This window comes from Oreochromis aureus, linkage group 3, assembly GCF_013358895.1.
Source record: "Oreochromis aureus strain Israel breed Guangdong linkage group 3, ZZ_aureus, whole genome shotgun sequence".
In the NCBI taxonomy this organism is placed as follows: domain Eukaryota; kingdom Metazoa; phylum Chordata; class Actinopteri; order Cichliformes; family Cichlidae; genus Oreochromis; species Oreochromis aureus.
In genome coordinates, this window is record NC_052944.1 from 8,431,448 (window position 1) to 8,449,395 (window position 17,948).

Below are 17,948 nucleotides of genomic sequence, written 5' to 3' on the forward strand. Positions count from 1 at the left end.
TTAATAAAAAAAAAAGACAGTTTGTCCTGGGCCAGAAAATTATTATTATTATTATTATTATTATTATTAGTAAAGAGTCGATTATTTATTTTTAATTCCAAATGAAATTCCAATGATAGCTCAACCATGAGAATCTTTTAGTTGGTGAACAGAAGGAAAGCCAAACATTTACATACTGTTACAAATCAGTTGCATATATAATTCATAGATTGTGTTTAAATTAATTATATTTTCAGAATCGACCATATTATATGTTATTTGTTTAAAAAGTGTTATTTCACACAGTATGTAAGGAAGACTTGACTGTCTTCAAGCTTAGAAGGAATAAAGAGAGACGAGAAAAAGTGTCACACTCTTGTATTTTTGTGGTGTTTATTTTGGAGGATAACACATAACACAAAGCAGAGAGACATTATACAATCAAAGGACTTTTCAGTGGATTGTTTCAGGCTAATAACTAGCTTTGGATCAGTTGAGACAGAGTTGCACTAATTACAAAAATCATAAAGGCACATTGGATATGATATTATCAGATAAAGCAGAACAAAGTGAAATGATGAGCAGGCAGCTGGTTTAAAATGAGCTCTCGTCCAGCGTTTTCATGATGCTTTTGACCCAGGAGAGAGACGGATCCATACAGACTGAACGACCTTTTTTGGTAACGAAGCTGAAACAAAGAGGTGGAAATGCTGCTGTCATTGTGTGTTGTTTTTTTAAACAAAAAAGTAAAAATAACCAATAGGTACAAAACAACCACAGCTACAGGGTAATATTAGGACACAAAAATTAAAGAACAAATAGAAGTAAAAGTCTGAAATTTATACTATGTCCTGAGCATCATGTGTAAAATGAGAATTTTTAATTGTCCAAAAATTGTCCAGTTAAAATGGTCATACTGCATATTTTTTATTACAGTAATTTCAGTCATTGTGTTAAACATTGTGACAATAAATAAATCCAGATTTCGTCACTTACACGGCGGCAGGCTTTGGGCATCGGTGATCAGTCAGTTGATACGACTCCACAAGGCTTGCTCTAATTCTTCTTGGGTAAAACTTGTAGCAGCAGTTGTCGGGGCCATTTGCAACTGAGGAAAAATCATTAAAATCAGGCTGTTAAAAAAGTATGACAGTAAAAAAATACCGACAACAACCAGAGCTAACCCTACCTCCTAGTAAATAAACAAATGGTTTAAATTTCAAAATCCACCTCGACTTGTTCTCAAATACTTGTATTCTCAACACTTTTAGGAAACTTAACTTTTGACTTTGAGATCAAGGTCACCGGGATTCAAACTTGTCTGATTTTTAGTAGCTGCACCTGTGGTATCAGTTTGAAAATCCTTCACAAGTTATCACATTCACAAACTTGGCTGCTGATGCTGCCCTGTCCTGTCTGGCAGGGTAGCACCAAAATGATGAGGAAGATTAGGAATATTTCTTTGTATTAAAATTTTGTGTTATATTTTATAGGGAAGTTAGGGAATTTTGCATGGAAAATATGTCTTGATTTGCATAATTTTGAGTTCAGAAATGTGAACTATGAATAAAGCCAGCTTCAAAATTCTATCTCAATAAATATGTACTTATTTTTATTTTTTCAACCAACTGCCTTCCAGTAGTGTGTGTAACATATTATGAAAGCAAAGTATCCAAACATGTTAAAACTGATCAAAATATGAATACAAACAAGTTTGTTCACTTATTGATCACTTCCAGATCAGACAGATGTGTAGAGGTGATGTCACCTGACCTTTTATTTTATTTAGAAGCAGCACTAAAGTAATGCAAATACTAATGATGTGAGGATTCTGAGCAATGTACAATGATTGATTAGTGCTGGTATGAAAGAATTCAGAGAACGCTGATCCATATAGTGAAAGCAGCATTACCAGATTGACATCTCCTATGTTGATACCTTTGGTAAGCAGAGTTCAGCTGTTGTGTCACTCTAACACAAGGATCTGCAGAGCTGCTGTGAGAAATTTTATCCTTATTAAATCATCAAAGTCAACATATCAGCCTGTTCCTTGGATTTTGATTGGGAGAGTGTTTAGCTAACGTGTTGTTCATGATGACAACACTTAGTGAGGACAGAACATACAGGACAAAACTATTTAGCTGTACACAAAGAAAATTATGCAAAAAAACCCCCAAAAAACTTTGTGTACATTAAAATCAGAAACTTTAATTAGACAATTAGTTAACTACATAATTTAACAAGGGGGTGTGCAAGTTACATATGGACAAAGGTCAGGTAGCATTGGCTAGCGTTTTATTTCCCTTGACAAATTATTCTCCTTTACAAACTGCATTTTATATTTAAGGGAAAGTTGTTCATCCATGTCTTTTGATTCAGAAAGTGAAAGCAGCAGCACGCTAACTCACCAACACCGGGAAGATATTCTACTTGGAAAGGAGAATTCGGTTGTTGTTTCACCCTAACATGAGGAGCTGCAGAGCTGCTGTGAGAAACTGTTTCTGAGGGTGTGGTGACTCCTGGGACCTTCAGCTCCACTACAGGAGTAGTTGCTGTTGTCTCATCCAGGTCTCCTAAGGGTTGACATACAGGACAGCACTGTTTAACTGTATGGACTTACAAACATCAGCAAGTACTATGTAACATTTCAAGCTTACTTTAAACTTCTTTCTAGGAACACAAAACCTTCTCAAAACACTATAGACCCTCCTACACATGTCACATATATTCCAGGAAAGGTGACAGCATTTTCTATAGAACTAAATAGTCAGTAGTTAGTGGTTTGGTACGTGTTGATCTCCAGAGCACTTATCTCTAGAATCTTGATTCTGATTTGAGCAGGGATTAAAGTGGAAAGGAAGCTTACTTTTTAAGGTTGTGTTGGTGGAGTTGGTTTTATTATCAGGGATGTAGACTGCTGGTACACTTGATGTCCAGTTTATGTCAGGTGGAGGCTGAATACAAAACTCTCTCAACAGGATTTCCTCATCAGAGATGCTGGTGCTTCTTCTTTTCACAATCACTGCAGATGAAAAGACACCACCTCAAAACAATGAATGTACACTGAGTCATTATATTTGAAACATGATATATAATTTTCCATTAACATTTTCTATTTAAAACACCAAAAGCAAAGCTCTTACTTGGGACAAGATCTGGAGGTAAAAAGAAAGCAATCCACATGATGTTCAGTAGAGCTAAAATAATATGAGTCCACTGCATGTTTCTGTGTGCTGCTGTACTGCACATGCACCTGTGCACTGTGAGCACAGCAACGGATGGTGTGCAATAAAGACATGCTAAAGGATGCACAGCAGCCCTCAGATATTTTAAAATAACTTCGTCTCGCTCTGTGGCTGTTTGTGGGTTTTTAAATCGAGCAATTCCTCATTTAACCGGAAAACCAACAGCACATGGTCTTCAGAGTGTCTGGTCTCCAGAGCACAAAATATATGGACAGTGCAATTAACCAGATCTTATTTTACAAATGACAGTGACACTGTTCTCAAACTGCCTGAACATTCATTCGATCTATTGATATTGTATATATCCATGCTTCCTCCTCCACAATGTAATGCCTTTTATCACAGGTGATAATTTTTTTCACTTATTGCATCTCATATGAAAAAGTGATGATTGCAGTAGAATCCTTCCTGGCGTGTCAGTTACCTTGTATTTAGTCTATTCAAGTATATGTTATCTTTTCATTTAGTTATTTCACGTCCTGTTCCTTTTATTCCTTTCCTATTTTTGTCCTTTTGTGTTTTTGTTTTGGTTGGAGTTCCGGTAAATACGCTGCTAACGCTTCTAGAAAGCCTTCCTGGAAGACTTGAGTTGGGCCTCTGACTGCTATCATCAGGCCAAACCACGGTCGCACTGCCACCTATTGGTACAAAGATGTTATGACGGCTACAGTCCCGTTTAGAAACCAGATCTCTAGATGAGATTATTTATATAGGACATTTTTAGGTGAAAACACTACAAGTATAAATAAATTGTGATCACATATTAATATAGATGATAGTAAAAGTCCAAAAAGGGGGTTGAAAAAATCCAAATGGACTCTTTCCCTGTAGAACTTTCATATGTACATTTTTAAGCACTAACCACTGATAGTTTGTAAGCAGATGGTATATGACAGAACTTTTGAAGATTTGTTATCATTATTTATTTAGTATTTTCTAAACTTTATAAAAGCACTTAAATCACTTGTTTCTTAATCACTTTATCTATCACATGAACACTGTATAGTACAAGACTGTATATCATATCTACCATTACACGAGGCGTTGTTGTAGTTCAAAGGGGAGAGCAGGTCATCTACTATTTAGAAAAAGTGGATGACCTGTTTCAGTCTGCATGCCCAAACTCCAAATGATGTGTTAATTATGGAGTTAAATCAGGGCCATAATGTTTGTTTAGTTAAAAAAAAATTTGAAATCGAAAATATGTAAACTGAACTCCATATTAATTAGAATGTGAATATTAGCTAGAACACACTTTGGCAATCAATGAGTGTGAATGAGCTAAGTTGTATAAAGTGTCTAGAGTAGAAAAGGGTTAATGATTCTATTACAGCACTTTGGTCAAAAGCTGTTATTTTTTAATGTGCTATAGAAATACATTTGACTTTGACTTTGAATATTTGATTATTTGCTCCACTTTCAAGGAAATAAACATTCCATAATTCATATTTTTTTTAAAAAAAATAATAAAATACATGTTCTTAACAACATTTTCAGCCATGGTGGGACTGGACCCTAACTCAGAACAAGGGTAGCTGCAGTGGACAGTTGCCATCACAAAGCCTCCAAACCAATGTTCAGAGTAAAATTTGTAGAGAGTAATTATGAAATTTCAAGTTTGTCCTGATGATGGCAGTGTTTTTTCACTTCTTGACTGCCAAAAGCCAGTCACTGTTAGAAAGAATTGTGTGTGTTAGTCTTATTGTCACATGATGTTGCATCATGAATAAAACATTTAGCACAGAACAACTCTTTAACTACAAGTGTAGTGTCAAGGTCACACCACATGTGCTAATCATTAAAACCTTTGTATTACCCACAATTATTTATGGATCGACTTCAGACTTCACAACAAAATAGTTTGCCTTGTGCGAAATGTGTAACTAGGATGGCTAAGCATTGACCTTGACCTTCATTGTTAGAGCCAAAGTCAAAGTTGATCTTGAAAAAATATATCAAGAAACCATATTGTTGTGCTTTTTGAGTGCTCTTGTTAATTTTAAAGTGGTCCTGAGCTTCAGTTCTCCAGGCTTTTTTTTTTTGTTAGTTTTCCTTTCACTGCTTTTTCACTTATTTCAGTCCAGTCATTGTACCTTCCATTTTCAGAAGAATGTTTTCATGTTTGTTAAGTCACCTGATGCCCACTGACTCCCAAAGAGCTTTTTGTCAAATCTTAGCATTTCTTGATATGGTGAGTAGTTTGTTTCCCCCCAAAAATAAAGAAACTTGACATGTGGACAACAAAAAGAAAAAACGGCAAGCATTAAAAAAAAAACAGTCTACAGAAGTTAAACAGAATCTGAAAGTGTTGTCCTTAAGAAATAGGAAAAAAAATCCAGTAAAAACTTGGCAAAGAAGATCTGAGTCCTGCATCTGCACCTTTGATTCATCTAGCTGTGAGTGGCTCACTCACATCCTGGGCCATCTGACCTCAGGAAATCGCATGATAGAGTAGGGCTAGGTGTCAGGATAAGCTCAACTGAAACCTTGGCTGATTATAAACTACACCCGTTTTCACACCGTGGCTCATGTGATTAGGTAGAGGATCATTAGGGGGTCCATTGTCCCTCTTGGGGGAGTATTCCCACAGGGCTCAAATCTGGGACTCTCCACCATTTGACCCTAGAACTGAAGAAGCTTCTCGAGTGAGAGGTGAAACATCTTCAAGGAAACTTTAAGAAGTCCAGATGTTTTTCTTTCCAAGCTCCTTAGACTACAATGACCTGGATGACTGGGAACCTTTAGCGACAGATATAGGTCAAAGGTCAAGCATTGTTATAAAAGCAGGCTGATGTCAGCATGTTGTAATAAAAACATTTTAAAATATCAAAATGTTTGTGTAGGTCTTGCCCATCGAGGGGAGTTCTTCTTCACTGAAGCATTAACTCAAGGGATGAACCACTTTTGTGTGTACAAATAACAGACAACTTAGCAAAGAACCTGTTTTAAATTGTATCTTTGTTATTAGAAGCCTGTCACAAAACAAACGTTTGTTGTTATTATTTTAATTTAATCTACAACAAAGTTGCCCTTTGCATTTTATGCCCACTGATTCCCAAGGAGCTATTAGTCAAAGCTTAGCATTTCTTGATATGGTGAGTAGTGTGTTCTGGAAAACAAAGTTCATGAAAATGGACAAGAACAAAACAAAAAATGGAAACCATAAAAAAAAACTTGATACAGAAGATCTGAGTGCTGCATTTGCACCTTTGATTCATCTACTGCTCACCAAAGCATCATCAGAAATGATCTCAATGGAAGTGAAGCCGTCAAGAAGCCATTCCTGAGAAAGGGAAAGTAGGGGGAAAATGCCGAGGTATGACAAATTACACAAGAGCTAGAGTTAAAATCAGTGGTAACAGGGCATGAAATGATAAATCCAAATTTGAATTTTTTTTTTATTTAAATCAAGTCAATATGTACAGAGGCAGGTCAAGAGAGAGGTACAATAGTGTGCTTTTACAGACATCTGTGAAACATGGTGGTGGTTCTGTCCTGGTTTGAGGCTTCATTTCATTTCACAGGAGTACGCTTTGACAATAAACTGGACTGGGTTAAAAACACCACTGCACTCTACAGGAAGGGCCAGAGTCGTCTCTATTTTCTGAGGTTGGCTGAGGTCTTTCAACATCTGTTGGACAATGCTCAGGATTTTCTATGAGTCTGTTGTGGCCAGTGCTGTCCTCTATGCTGGACATGTTGAGATTACCCAAATGCACCACTGAACGGCACAAGAAACAGGCCTCTGGTTCAATCCCAGTAGGAGACATGAATTGCTTTAGGTTTGTGTCAGGAAGGGGATCTGTTGTAAAAGCTCAAATCAAATATGAAGAGCTACCTGCTGCGGTGGTCACTCATAAATAAAGAATCAGCTGAGAGTAACTCCATCTATACAGTACCATGTGGAAAGTGTTTAACTGGCAAGTGGCTTCAATTTTCACAATGATCCCAGATACACTGCCAATGCAGTATAAGTACACCTGGATACAAAAACACACAATACAACACCATGAGGCATGGACTGGCCTCCCCAGAGTTCAGATCCGGTATTATAGATCAAGCAAGTCATTTAAGGCTCAGTGTAAACCAGGAAAAACTGTTTATATTTAGATACTGGATGCCACTGTCATGGTCCTCCAGTCCTCTCTGGTGCTGTGTTTTTGTTGTTCTGTCTTCCTCTTCACTTCTTCTCGCCAGGGCGGCTCCTGCTCCCCGCCTTGATCCTCTGCTCCTGGTCGCAATTACTGACCTGCCTTTCATCACTCGTGATTGGGCCTGGCACTTTAGGAGGAACACCCTTCAATTGGTGCGGGAGTATGAAAAGGAATCAAGCAAACTAGTGGATTAGAGTAACCATCTCCGTTTCAGCGTAAGATGCAGCCAACCAGACTTGTTCCCAAGAGTTTGCACCTCAGATCTACTGTCAGGGGATACAGAGCAGAGCTGATTCTATGGAAAGCACAAAATCAACTTCTAAGTGAAAGAATGAGACAGGTCAGATTTACTGTAGATGCACTCTGGAACAAGATTAGTCAGACTGCAGGTACTCAAGGCACTTTGCACGCTTCTGCCACTACTTAAGCCAACGGCGAGGTAATGTCTTTTCATTTTTTGAATCTGATCATGTTTTTCTAACGAACGTTTCCTTTCTCTGTAAAGATCTTTCTGGACCTCTTCTTGTTTCCCGTGGACCCTGTTGGATGACTGTCGAGCGGGTTTGAGTGAGTCACAGAGTGTGTGAAGAGGAGTGTGGACATGTTACCCTTGCCCTGGATCCCCCACCCCCACAGGCCCCGATCCTTCGTCACTGTATATATTACTGCTAAATATTCCATCAGAACAGTCCATAAAATGTGTTATTTATTTAGAAAGCCTTATTTTAAACTGTATCAAAGGAAAATTAGACTTGACAACTCTTAAAGCTTCGAAAGAACAAAGAAGAGAGAAGAAAAAGTTTCAGACTCTTTGTCGTATTTGTGAGGTGTTTATTTTGGAGCATAATATATACAACACAAAGCATCCAAGAGACATTTCAGGCTTATAATCGCTTGAAAGATAAACTTTGGACCAAGTGTCATTTTAAAAATCAAGTTTGCATGCGTTTTATATGATATTATCTGACAAAGCAGAACAACATGTAAGGATGAGCAGGCAGCTGGTTTAGAAAGAGCTCTGGTCCAGCCTTTTCATGATGCGTTGGGTCCAGGAGGCAGACGCATCCACACATACTGAACGAGACTTTTTGGTGATGAAGCTGAAACAAAGAGGAAATTCTGCTGTCATCATCGGTTCTCCTTTGTTTTTTCATAAAAAGTATTAAAGTGTTATATTGAATATGAAATTGGGAAATTTAACAAAAATATGTCCTTGTTTGCAACATTTTCAGTTCAGAAATCTGAATTTTGAATAAGCTTCAAAATTCTCTCAGTAAATATGTAATAATAAGAAGAAGAATAATGTATACTTTATTTATCCTCGTAGGGAGATTACTCTCTGCATTTAACCCATGAAGCAGTGGGCAGCCAATCCAGTGCCCAGGGAGCAGTGTGAAGAGACGGTACCTTGCGCAGGGGTACCTCAGGGTAGCCGTTCAGTGGTTTTGAATGCCCGAATATGTACTTATTTTTTTAAATGACCAGTTGACAAAATGTCATAATATAAACACTTAAATGTGTATTTCAAACAATTTACAAGCAAAGTAGCCAAACATCCACGTAAAATTGAGCAAAATATGAAAACAAACATGTTTGTGCATTTTTCTTGAACATGTACAGGATAAAATTAAAAGACAATAGTAGGAGAACAAATACAAGTTCAAATAAAAAGTCTGAAATTTATACTATGTCCTGAGCATCATGTGTAAAATGACCATTTTTAATTATCCAAAAATTGTCCAGTTACAATGATCATACTGCATAATTTTCATCCCAGTAATTTCAGTCACTGTGTTAAACATTATGAAAATAAAATAAACCCAGTTTTCTTCACTTACATGACGGCAGACTTTGGGCATCGGTCATCAGTCAGTTGATACGACTTGATGAGGTTTGCTTTAATTCTTCCCGGGTACAACTTGAAACAGCAGTTGTCGGGACCATTTGCATCTGAGGAAAAAGACATGTTTCATTACACTTACTCAAAAAGCAAAACTTCTCTTTTAATGATGACATCTAAGATAATCTTACTGTTGCAGTTAACTGCAGACAACAAGGTAGCTCCAAGGATGCACAGCAAAAGGAACTGAGTAATTTTCATTATGATTCCTCAGGAGTTGATGATGATGATGACGATAAAGACAACAGCTGCTCTTCAGACACAGGCAAGGGCTTCTAAATAATAGGTGGTGTGCTGTTACATTTATCAAGATCAATACTTTTTTTTTTAAAAAAGGTACATAGGGTGTCATGGTGTGAAAGAGGGAGGATGGATGTGGTTTCAAAAATGCTGAAAATGCCTCTGACAGAACTTTCCACTCGGTTACACTGAAAGGAAATGAGGCTGTGGTTTAGGTGTAGAGATACAGCTCAAAGCACGACACTGTTAACAAAACCAACCTCTACAGCCCCCTCGCCCAAAATTTAAAAAAAAATATATGTCACAAAATATAATGACCACAAAAAAACAATAAAAAAATCGGTGAGCAGTCAGATAATATGACTCCATGAGGTTTGCTTTAATTCTTCATGGTAGCAGCAGTTGTTGGGACTATTTCCATCTGAGTAAAGAGGATTAAGATCAAACTGTTTAAAAAGTATAACAATAAAAAAAATACTGATGACCACCAGAGCTGCCCCTCATCCTCCTTGTAGATAATCAAATGGTATGAATTTAAAGTCCACCGCACCTTGTTCTCAAATTATCGCATTCCCAACACTTTCAGAAAACTTGACCTCTGACCTTGAGATCACCTTGACTTGAGAAGATCCCCAGGATTCAAGCTTATACACTATTTCAGGTAGCTGCACCTGTGGTATCAATTTCCAAAACCTTCACAAGTTATCCAGTTCACAAACTTGGGTGCCGATGCTGCCTGCCTGCCTGGCAGGTTAGCACCAAAATGTTGAGGAAGATTAGGGACATTTTTGTATTAAAAGTGTTATATTTTATAGGGAAATTAGGGAATTTAGCGTGGAAACATTTGTTCATTTCCATAATTTATAGTTCAGAAATCTGAACTTTGAACAAACGAAAAAACAAACCCCTCTGTGAATCGCTAACGTATCTTGGTTGAGGGGTTTGTGTGTCCCAGGGATCTCAGGGGCAATGTTGTCAAACTGGCAAACTGGTCCTGGGTCAGTGACCAGACAAAGAGCGATTCAGAAGATCACTATGAGCAGAACACCAGTTCTGCAGTTCGCCCTGCCCGGGATAGGGTTACTGGGGCCCTGCCCTGGAGCCAGGCCTGGGGAGGGTGCCTGAGGGCAAGCTGGTGGCCAGGCCTTAGTCCTGGCCAGGCACAGCCCGAAAAAAGGACCTGATAAGTCGTTCCTGGTGGGTGATGGGCTCCACCAGGGCTGCCCTTTGTCACCGATTCTGTTCGTAATTTTTATGGACAGAATTTCTAGGTGTAGCCAAGTGGCGGAAGGCTTTCACCTGGGTGGTCTCAGAATCTCATCTCTGCTTTTCACGGATGATGTGGTTCTGTTGGCGTCATCGGATGATGGCCTCCAGCTCGCAGTGGAACCGTTCGCAGCCAAATGTGAAGCGGTGGGAATGAGAATCAGCACCTCCAAATCTGAGGCCATGGTCCTCACCCGGAAAAGGGTGGAGTGCCCACTCTGGGTCAGGGATGAGTTCCTACCTCAAGTGGAGGAGTTTAAGTATCTCGGGGACTTGTTCACGAGTGACGGGAGAAAGGAGCGGGAGATCGACAGACGAATTGGTGCTGCGGCTGCAGTGATGCACAAACTGTGTACTGTGTATTTCAAACAACTGCATTCCAGTAGTGTGTGTAACATATTATGAAAGCAAAGTAGCCAAACAGCCACATAAAATTTATCAAAATATGAAAACAAACAAGTTTGTTCACTTTTTGATAATTTTCAGATCAGACAGACGTGTAGAGGTGATGTCACCTGACCTTTTATTTGATTTAGAACCAGCACTAATGCCAATACTAATGATGTGAGGATCCTGAGCAATGTACAATGACTGATTAGTGCTGGTACAAAAGAATTCACAAAATATTCATCCATGTTTTTGGATGCAGATAGTGAAAGCAGCACTACCAGAAGGATTTCTCATATGTTGATCTCCTTGGTAAGGAGTGTTCGGTTGTCATTCTAAAATCACGAGCTGCAGAGCTGCTGTGAGAAACTGTCTCTGAGGGTGTGGTGACTGCTGGGACCTTCAGCTCCAGTCAAGAAGTATTTGCTGTTGTCTCATTCAGGTCTCCTAAGGGTTGAAATACAGGGCAAAACTATTTAGCTGTATACAAAGAAAATAATCCACATCAACACAGGCCTTCTGCTGGACTATCTCTAAATTGCCTAAACATTTTATGATAAAAGTTTGAACATATGTAATGACGTGATGTGAATCTAAGGCAATGTTTGAACATGAATATGTTATATATGTTAAGGTTCTGGTCATAAAAAGAAGCCAATCCATAAGATGTTGAAGAGAACCACACTGATCCGTGGGTCCATTGCATGTTTCTGTACGCTGATGACACTTCACTTACATCATCTGTTTGGTATAATTCCCCAAACCATTCCTCAGGGATTGTGGTTCATATTAACTGAACAGCATCATGCAGAGTTTTTAAGTGCATATTCCTGATGCAAATCTCTCATTGGACTGAGATCTGGTGATTATGGAGGCCATTTCAGTACAGTGAACTCATAATCTGAGCCTTCTGATGGTGTGTTGTCCTGCTAGAAAGAGCTACCAGCTGTTTAAATAATGCTCAAATTCCCACTACCACCAGCATGAAATGTTGATACCGAGCGGGATGGATGCAAACATTTACATTTGCACCAAATTCTGATCCAACTATCTCAATGCTGCAGGAGAAATCGAGACTAATTAGATCAGCTTCTATTGTCCAATTTTTGTGAACCTGTTTGACTTGTAGCCTCAGATTCCTGTTCTTAGCCGACAGGAAAGGCAGCTTGTGCCTCTCTATCCCATCTGCTCCAAAGTACGACATGCTGTTCATTCAGAGATGCTCTTCTTCTTCATTACCATTCAAAATTCAAAGTTACTTGAATGAACTTATGTCCATAAGTTTACAACCCAACTATGTCTTCTGTGGGTATTTAAATATTTAAGGAGAAAATGAGGATTAATTTCTTTCAGGTTCCAATGTAAAATAAGTAATCTATATGATATATGAGGCATTTTTAGCTTCTGTTTTGGCCAAAACATTAACCTGAAATAGGAAAGAAATGATCAGACAGGGAATATTCTGTCATTATAAGAAAAGAAGACGTGCCTCTGTCTGCTATCATCAGACCAAACCAAGGTCACACTGCCACCTGCTGGGACAAAGATGTTATGACAGCTACAGCATTGTTCAGAAACTAGATATCTAGTTGAAATTAATTATTTTAGGGCATTTCAAATGAAAATATTTATATATGTAGTTAAATGATGAAAGTATAAATTATTTCACACAAATCTGATCACACATTAATATAAATGAAAGTCAAATCTCCAAAAACTGGTGGAAACCCCAAATTAACTCCGTGTAGTATATTAATTTCTTAATTTTTCAGCACTAACCCATGATATTTTACAAGGAGATGGTTTATTTATATATATTCTAATCTTAAGCACTAGAAGTGTTAATGACATATTCATTCAATGCTTTATCCATCACACATAAACACTGCCGAGTGTTTAGGGGGCTAGGTGGCGCGTACTGTCTTACCCATGTGCACTTCATCATGCAGACTGGAGGAACCTGGGACTGATCCACTGACTTTCTGAATATTGGATGACCTGCCCCTCTTTCAGAGCCATAAACATTACAGGGTGTATAACTCATTGAATAAATAATTAAATAATACTAATAATATACATTTTCTGAGCAACATATTCAGTCATGGTTGTAGGTGCACCCTGGAGAGCTTGCCATGCCATCACAGAGCCTCGGTAAAAGGCTCTAGTTTATTTTAACTTAAATTTAGCAATTTCAAGTTTGACCTGATGATGGCAGTGGTTTTTCACACCAACACTGCCAAAAGCCAGTCAGTTAAACAGAAGTGTGTGTGTGTGTGTGTTTGTTTGCCTTATTGTCACACTTACTGTCAAATTTGGTAGAGAACGACTCTGTTGACCTGCACCATTAATCATTTTATAATTAATGTATAAAAATTCTGCCATTCCAATATTTCTCTCAGCTCCACTGAAACAAGATGAAAGTCTGCACTACAATCACATCTTGACAAAAAGGAATGAGGATGAAAAGATAATGTTTTCACAATGGTCAATGCACATTACTGTGCAAAAGTCTTAAGCCAGCCTAAAAGTCTTTATTCCCTTATTTTCCAGGACTCAAAGTTTTAGTCTAGCCTTTGCCCTTTGTGAGGAGTTGTGCTTTCTGAGTGCTCTTGTTATTTTTAAAGTGGTCTTGACCTACAGATCTCAAGGCTTTGTGAAGGCCATTCAGAATTTTTCTTTGGCAGCTTTTTCACTAATTTTAGTCCAGTCCTTGTACCTGAGCATTTTCTTGTTTGTTAAATCCTAACACTGACCTGTGTATCATTCAAGCATTTAAAATGTCCTTAACTCAAAGGATAAATCATCACTGTGGAGGACAAAAGGAAAAATTCCAGATTACACAAGAAGTGGACTTAAAATCAGTGGCTATAGGTTTTATGAAGTGATGAATCCAAATTTGGGGGGTTTTTTGGAAGGGGGGGGGGGGTCAGATCATTTAGTATGTCAATGTGTGGAGGATGTCAGGAGAGAGGTACAGTGTCTACAGACCTGTGAAACACAGTGGATCCTCCATTATGGTCTGAGGCTTCATTTCAGCCAATGCTGTTGGGATCTTGTCAAAATTGATGGCATTATCAGTGCAGAATACCATTAGATTGTGATGCATCATGCAATAACATCTGGGGTGGTTCCATAGTGTAGTGGTTTATACATTTACCTAACAAGCAAAATATTGCTGGTTCAATCCCTCATGGAGTCATGAATCCCTTTATGACCATGTCAGGAAGGTCTGGTGTAAAAATTGCCAAATCTAATATGCAGAGCTACCTGTTGTGGTAACCCATTGTGAATAAGAGAGTAGTTGAAATTAGCTCTTTCTATGCAATAACTGGGAAGTGTTTAATCGGCAAGTACTTCAGTTTTGAGCACAGCATTGATCCCAGACACACTGCCAACTCAGTAAACATACACCTGGATAAAAACGTAGTCATGGATCGGCCTCCCCAGAGAGCAGATCTCAGTTTGGGATCATTCCGAGATAATCTTGACACAGAAACAAAAGGCAGCCAATATCCAAAGAGGGGCTTTGGAATGTCCTTTAAGAAGTCTTGAGAACTATTTCCAAAGAATACTTAAAGATATTACCAAAGAAATTGCCTAAGAGGGTTCAGGTTGTTGAAGAATAATGATGATTATCTTAAATATTGACTTTAAAGCTGAATAGAAGTGTACAAACTAGAATTTTATTTAAATGTACATTTAAATCATTGCACTCATTTCCCATTTTTGTGGCAAAGTATACAGAAACAAGGGTTGGCTCAAGACTTTTGGACATTATTGTAAATCCAATTAATGGCTGCAAGAGAAATTAGGAACAGGAAGAGGAAAGAGTTGTATGAATGTATTTTGACCACTGATGAATGTTCTAATCTTCAGCCATAACATAATTTAGCAATTTGCAACACCAAGCACAAGACTGTGCCTAATTACTCTGCTGGTTAATTTGTGTTTAAAAAACCCCCCCAAAACAAAACAAAAACAACTTTTACTTTTAGAGACTGGATGCTACATAGTTTTCTGTATATCCACAGAAATATTTATATTGATATAAAAGAAATGACAGTTTCTAAATGTCTGTAGCATCTTTTACCTTCCAAAAAGGATCTATTGTTAAAAAATGAGCTGTACAAGAGTTATCGGTCTAACACTGAGAGTACTGGGCCATTTCCTTTAATATAACTTCTCTAATATCTCTGACAAACTACATAAAGACTCAAAACAGAACTCACAGAAGGAAGTAGTTGTTTTTTGTTTGGGTTTTTTAGTTGTTGTTGCTGTTTTTTTAATGTCACTGTCAAGACTTACTTGATATGTTGTCAGTAGCGAGTTAATCAACAGACAAGCATTCAATAAAGCTCAACAAGTTCAAATGGCAGAGACCAGCAGACAGAGTAGCATTAAGTAAGGTGTCCTCTAGCCAGTAGCTCAGGAAGTCTGTCCCAGCTGACAGTGGGCAACAGTAGAGGTGAAGTCTGGACAGGCAACCAGTTAACCATGAGTAATTTGTAAAAGCAGTGGTAGTTAATAAAAAAAAGACAGTTTGTCCTGGGCCAGAAAATTATTATTATTATTATTATTATTGTTATTATTATTATTAAAGAGTCGATTATTTATTTTTAATTCCAAATGAAATTCCAATGATAGCTCAACCATGAGAATCTTTTAGTTGGTGCACAGAAGGAAAGCCAAACATTTACATACTGTTACAAATCAGTTGCATATATGATTCATAGATTGTGTTTAAATTAATTATATTTTCAGAATCGACCATATTATATGTTATTTGTTTAAAAAGTGTTATTTCACACAGTATGTAAGGAAGACTTGACTGTCTTCAAGCTTAGAAGGAATAAAGAAGAGACGAGAAAAAGTGTCACACTCTTGTATTTTTGTGGTGTTTATTTTGGAGGATAACACATAACACAAAGCAGAGAGACATTATACAATCAAAGGACTTTTCAGTGGATTGTTTCAGGCTAATAACTAGCTTTGGATCAGTTGAGACAGAGTTGCACTAATTACAAAAATCATAAAGGCGCATTGGATATGATATTATCAGATAAAGCAGAACAAAGTGAAATGATGAGCAGGCAGCTGGTTTAAAATGAGCTCTCGTCCAGCGTTTTCATGATGCTTTCGACCCAGGAGAGAGACGGATCCATACAGACTGAACGACCTTTTTTGGTAACGAAGCTGAAACAAAGAGGTAGAAATGCTGCTGTCATTGTGTGTTGTTTTTTTAAACAAAAAAGTAAAAATAACCAATAGGTACAAAACAACCACAGCTACAGGGTAATATTAGGAGACAAAAAATTAAAGAACAAATAGAAGTAAAAGTCTGAAATTTATACTATGTCCTGAGCATCATGTGTAAAATGAGAATTTTTAATTGTCCAAAAATTGTCCAGTTAAAATGGTCATACTGCATATTTTTTATTACAGTAATTTCAGTCATTGTGTTAAACATTGTGACAATAAATAAACCCAGATTTCGTCACTTACACGGCGGCAGGCTTTGGGCATCGGTGATCAGTCAGTTGATACGACTCCACGAGGTTTGCTCTAATTCTTCTTGGGTAAAACTTGAAACAGCAGTTGTCGGGGCCATTTCCACCTGAGGAAAAAGCATTACAACATGTTTCATTACACTTACTCAAAAAGTATAACCTTTTTTTTTCTTTTTAAATGATGACATTTAAGATAATCTTACTGTTGCAGTTAACTGCAGACAACAAAGCAGCTCCAAGGATGCACAGCAAAAGGATGTGAGTGGTCTTCATTATGATCCAATATTCCTCAGGAGTTGATGATGATGAAGAAGATTAAGACAACAGCTGTTCTTCAGATGCAAGCAAGGACTTCTAAATATTAGGTGGTGTGCTGTTACATTTATCAAGATCAATATTTTGAAAAAAAAAAGGTGCATATGGTGTCATTGGTGTGAAAGAGGGAGGGCTGTTGTGGTTTCAAAAGGTTGCTGAAAATGCCTCTGACAGAACTTTCCACTCGGTTACATTGAGAGGAAATGAAGCTGTGGTTTAGCCCAGAGATGCAGCTCAAAGCATGACACTGTTAACAAAACCAACTTCTACAGCCCCCCCAAAAGTTTTAAAAAATATATGTCACAAAATATAATGACCACAAAAACACTAAAAATAGCCAACAGTGATGTTCAGGGGGGATTGTTTTTCTAGTGTAATGACACATGCTGTGCTAGCCAGAGTAACATTTCAAACTCAACAAATCTATTTGAACAATGTGCATTATCATTCTTTTCCTGCTACATATAATCATGTGCTGTACCACAACAATCGTTGCGATTGCTTTGGTCGCGGGTTGCTGCAGTCATCCGTTGTTTTCATGGAAGACACAACTTAACCAACTTAACTGTTAAACTAACTTAACTGTCTTAATAACTGAGCACTATTAAAACTTGAAAGTGTGACACAAACCAGAATTTTAACATTCACACTATATGTTGTGCCTCAGCAATGCAGTCAGTACTTTTCAAAAGATGCAATTTTTACTTTGCAAAGCGATCGAGGATTTTGCTAACCAGTTGGGAAATACACATTTATTCCTAGTGAGTATTCTTGGGCTTTAACAAGCAATTAAACAGTGATTGGCATCAGCCTCCAGTAACCACCGGCCAACTGGTTGGGAAATATTGATTTTTGACACACTTTTTTTTGTGTTGCCAAAAGGTGATCAGTCTCTTTTGTGAGACTCCAGGAGATTTTTACATTTAAAACTGGGCCGCTGTTGTCTGACGTAGGA

At 37.8% G+C, this 17,948-nt stretch overlaps 2 protein-coding genes across 2 annotated transcripts; both read right to left on the reverse strand.

Moving 5' to 3' along the window:
- Nucleotides 1-347: 347 nt before the first annotated feature.
- Nucleotides 348-9,568, reverse strand: LOC120439210. The gene is made up of 10 exons (XM_039609986.1): nucleotides 9,410-9,568; nucleotides 9,217-9,328; nucleotides 8,388-8,478; nucleotides 7,124-7,204; nucleotides 6,447-6,507; nucleotides 3,123-3,365; nucleotides 2,846-3,001; nucleotides 2,388-2,552; nucleotides 976-1,087; nucleotides 348-667 (listed from the first exon to the last, which is right to left on the reverse strand). The coding sequence occupies exons 1-10, from the start codon at nucleotides 9,477-9,479 to the stop codon at nucleotides 574-576; spliced, it is 1,185 nt and encodes a 394-aa protein (XP_039465920.1). The 5' UTR covers nucleotides 9,480-9,568; the 3' UTR covers nucleotides 348-573.
- Nucleotides 9,569-16,044: 6,476 nt separating this feature from the next.
- Nucleotides 16,045-17,051, reverse strand: LOC116335815 (C-C motif chemokine 3-like). The gene is made up of 3 exons (XM_039609408.1): nucleotides 16,882-17,051; nucleotides 16,674-16,785; nucleotides 16,045-16,364 (listed from the first exon to the last, which is right to left on the reverse strand). Exons 1-3 carry the CDS (start codon nucleotides 16,949-16,951, stop codon nucleotides 16,271-16,273), a joined length of 276 nt encoding a protein of 91 aa, XP_039465342.1. The 5' UTR covers nucleotides 16,952-17,051; the 3' UTR covers nucleotides 16,045-16,270.
- Between the last annotated feature and the right edge of the window lie 897 nt (nucleotides 17,052-17,948).

Bases quoted from the DNA above. Each gene is read 5' to 3' on its own strand.
- LOC120439210 (XM_039609986.1), bottom strand. From the start codon at position 9,479: ATGAAAATTACTCAGTTCCTTTTGCTGTGCATCCTTGGAGCTACCTTG. The intron at 7,205-8,387 runs TAAACCAGCTGC...TTTTGTATCCAG, and splicing joins GGCTGGACCAGAGCTCTTTC to GTGTACTTATACTGCATTGG. The intron at 1,088-2,387 runs GTGAGTTAGCGT...ATTTTTCCTCAG, and splicing joins AGAATATCTTCCCGGTGTTG to TTGCAAATGGCCCCGACAAC.
- LOC116335815 (XM_039609408.1), bottom strand. From the start codon at position 16,951: ATGAAGACCACTCACATCCTTTTGCTGTGCATCCTTGGAGCTGCTTTG. The intron at 16,786-16,881 runs GTAAGATTATCT...CTTTTTCCTCAG, and splicing joins GTCTGCAGTTAACTGCAACA to GTGGAAATGGCCCCGACAAC. The intron at 16,365-16,673 runs GTAAGTGACGAA...TCTTTGTTTCAG, and splicing joins TGCCCAAAGCCTGCCGCCGT to CTTCGTTACCAAAAAAGGTC.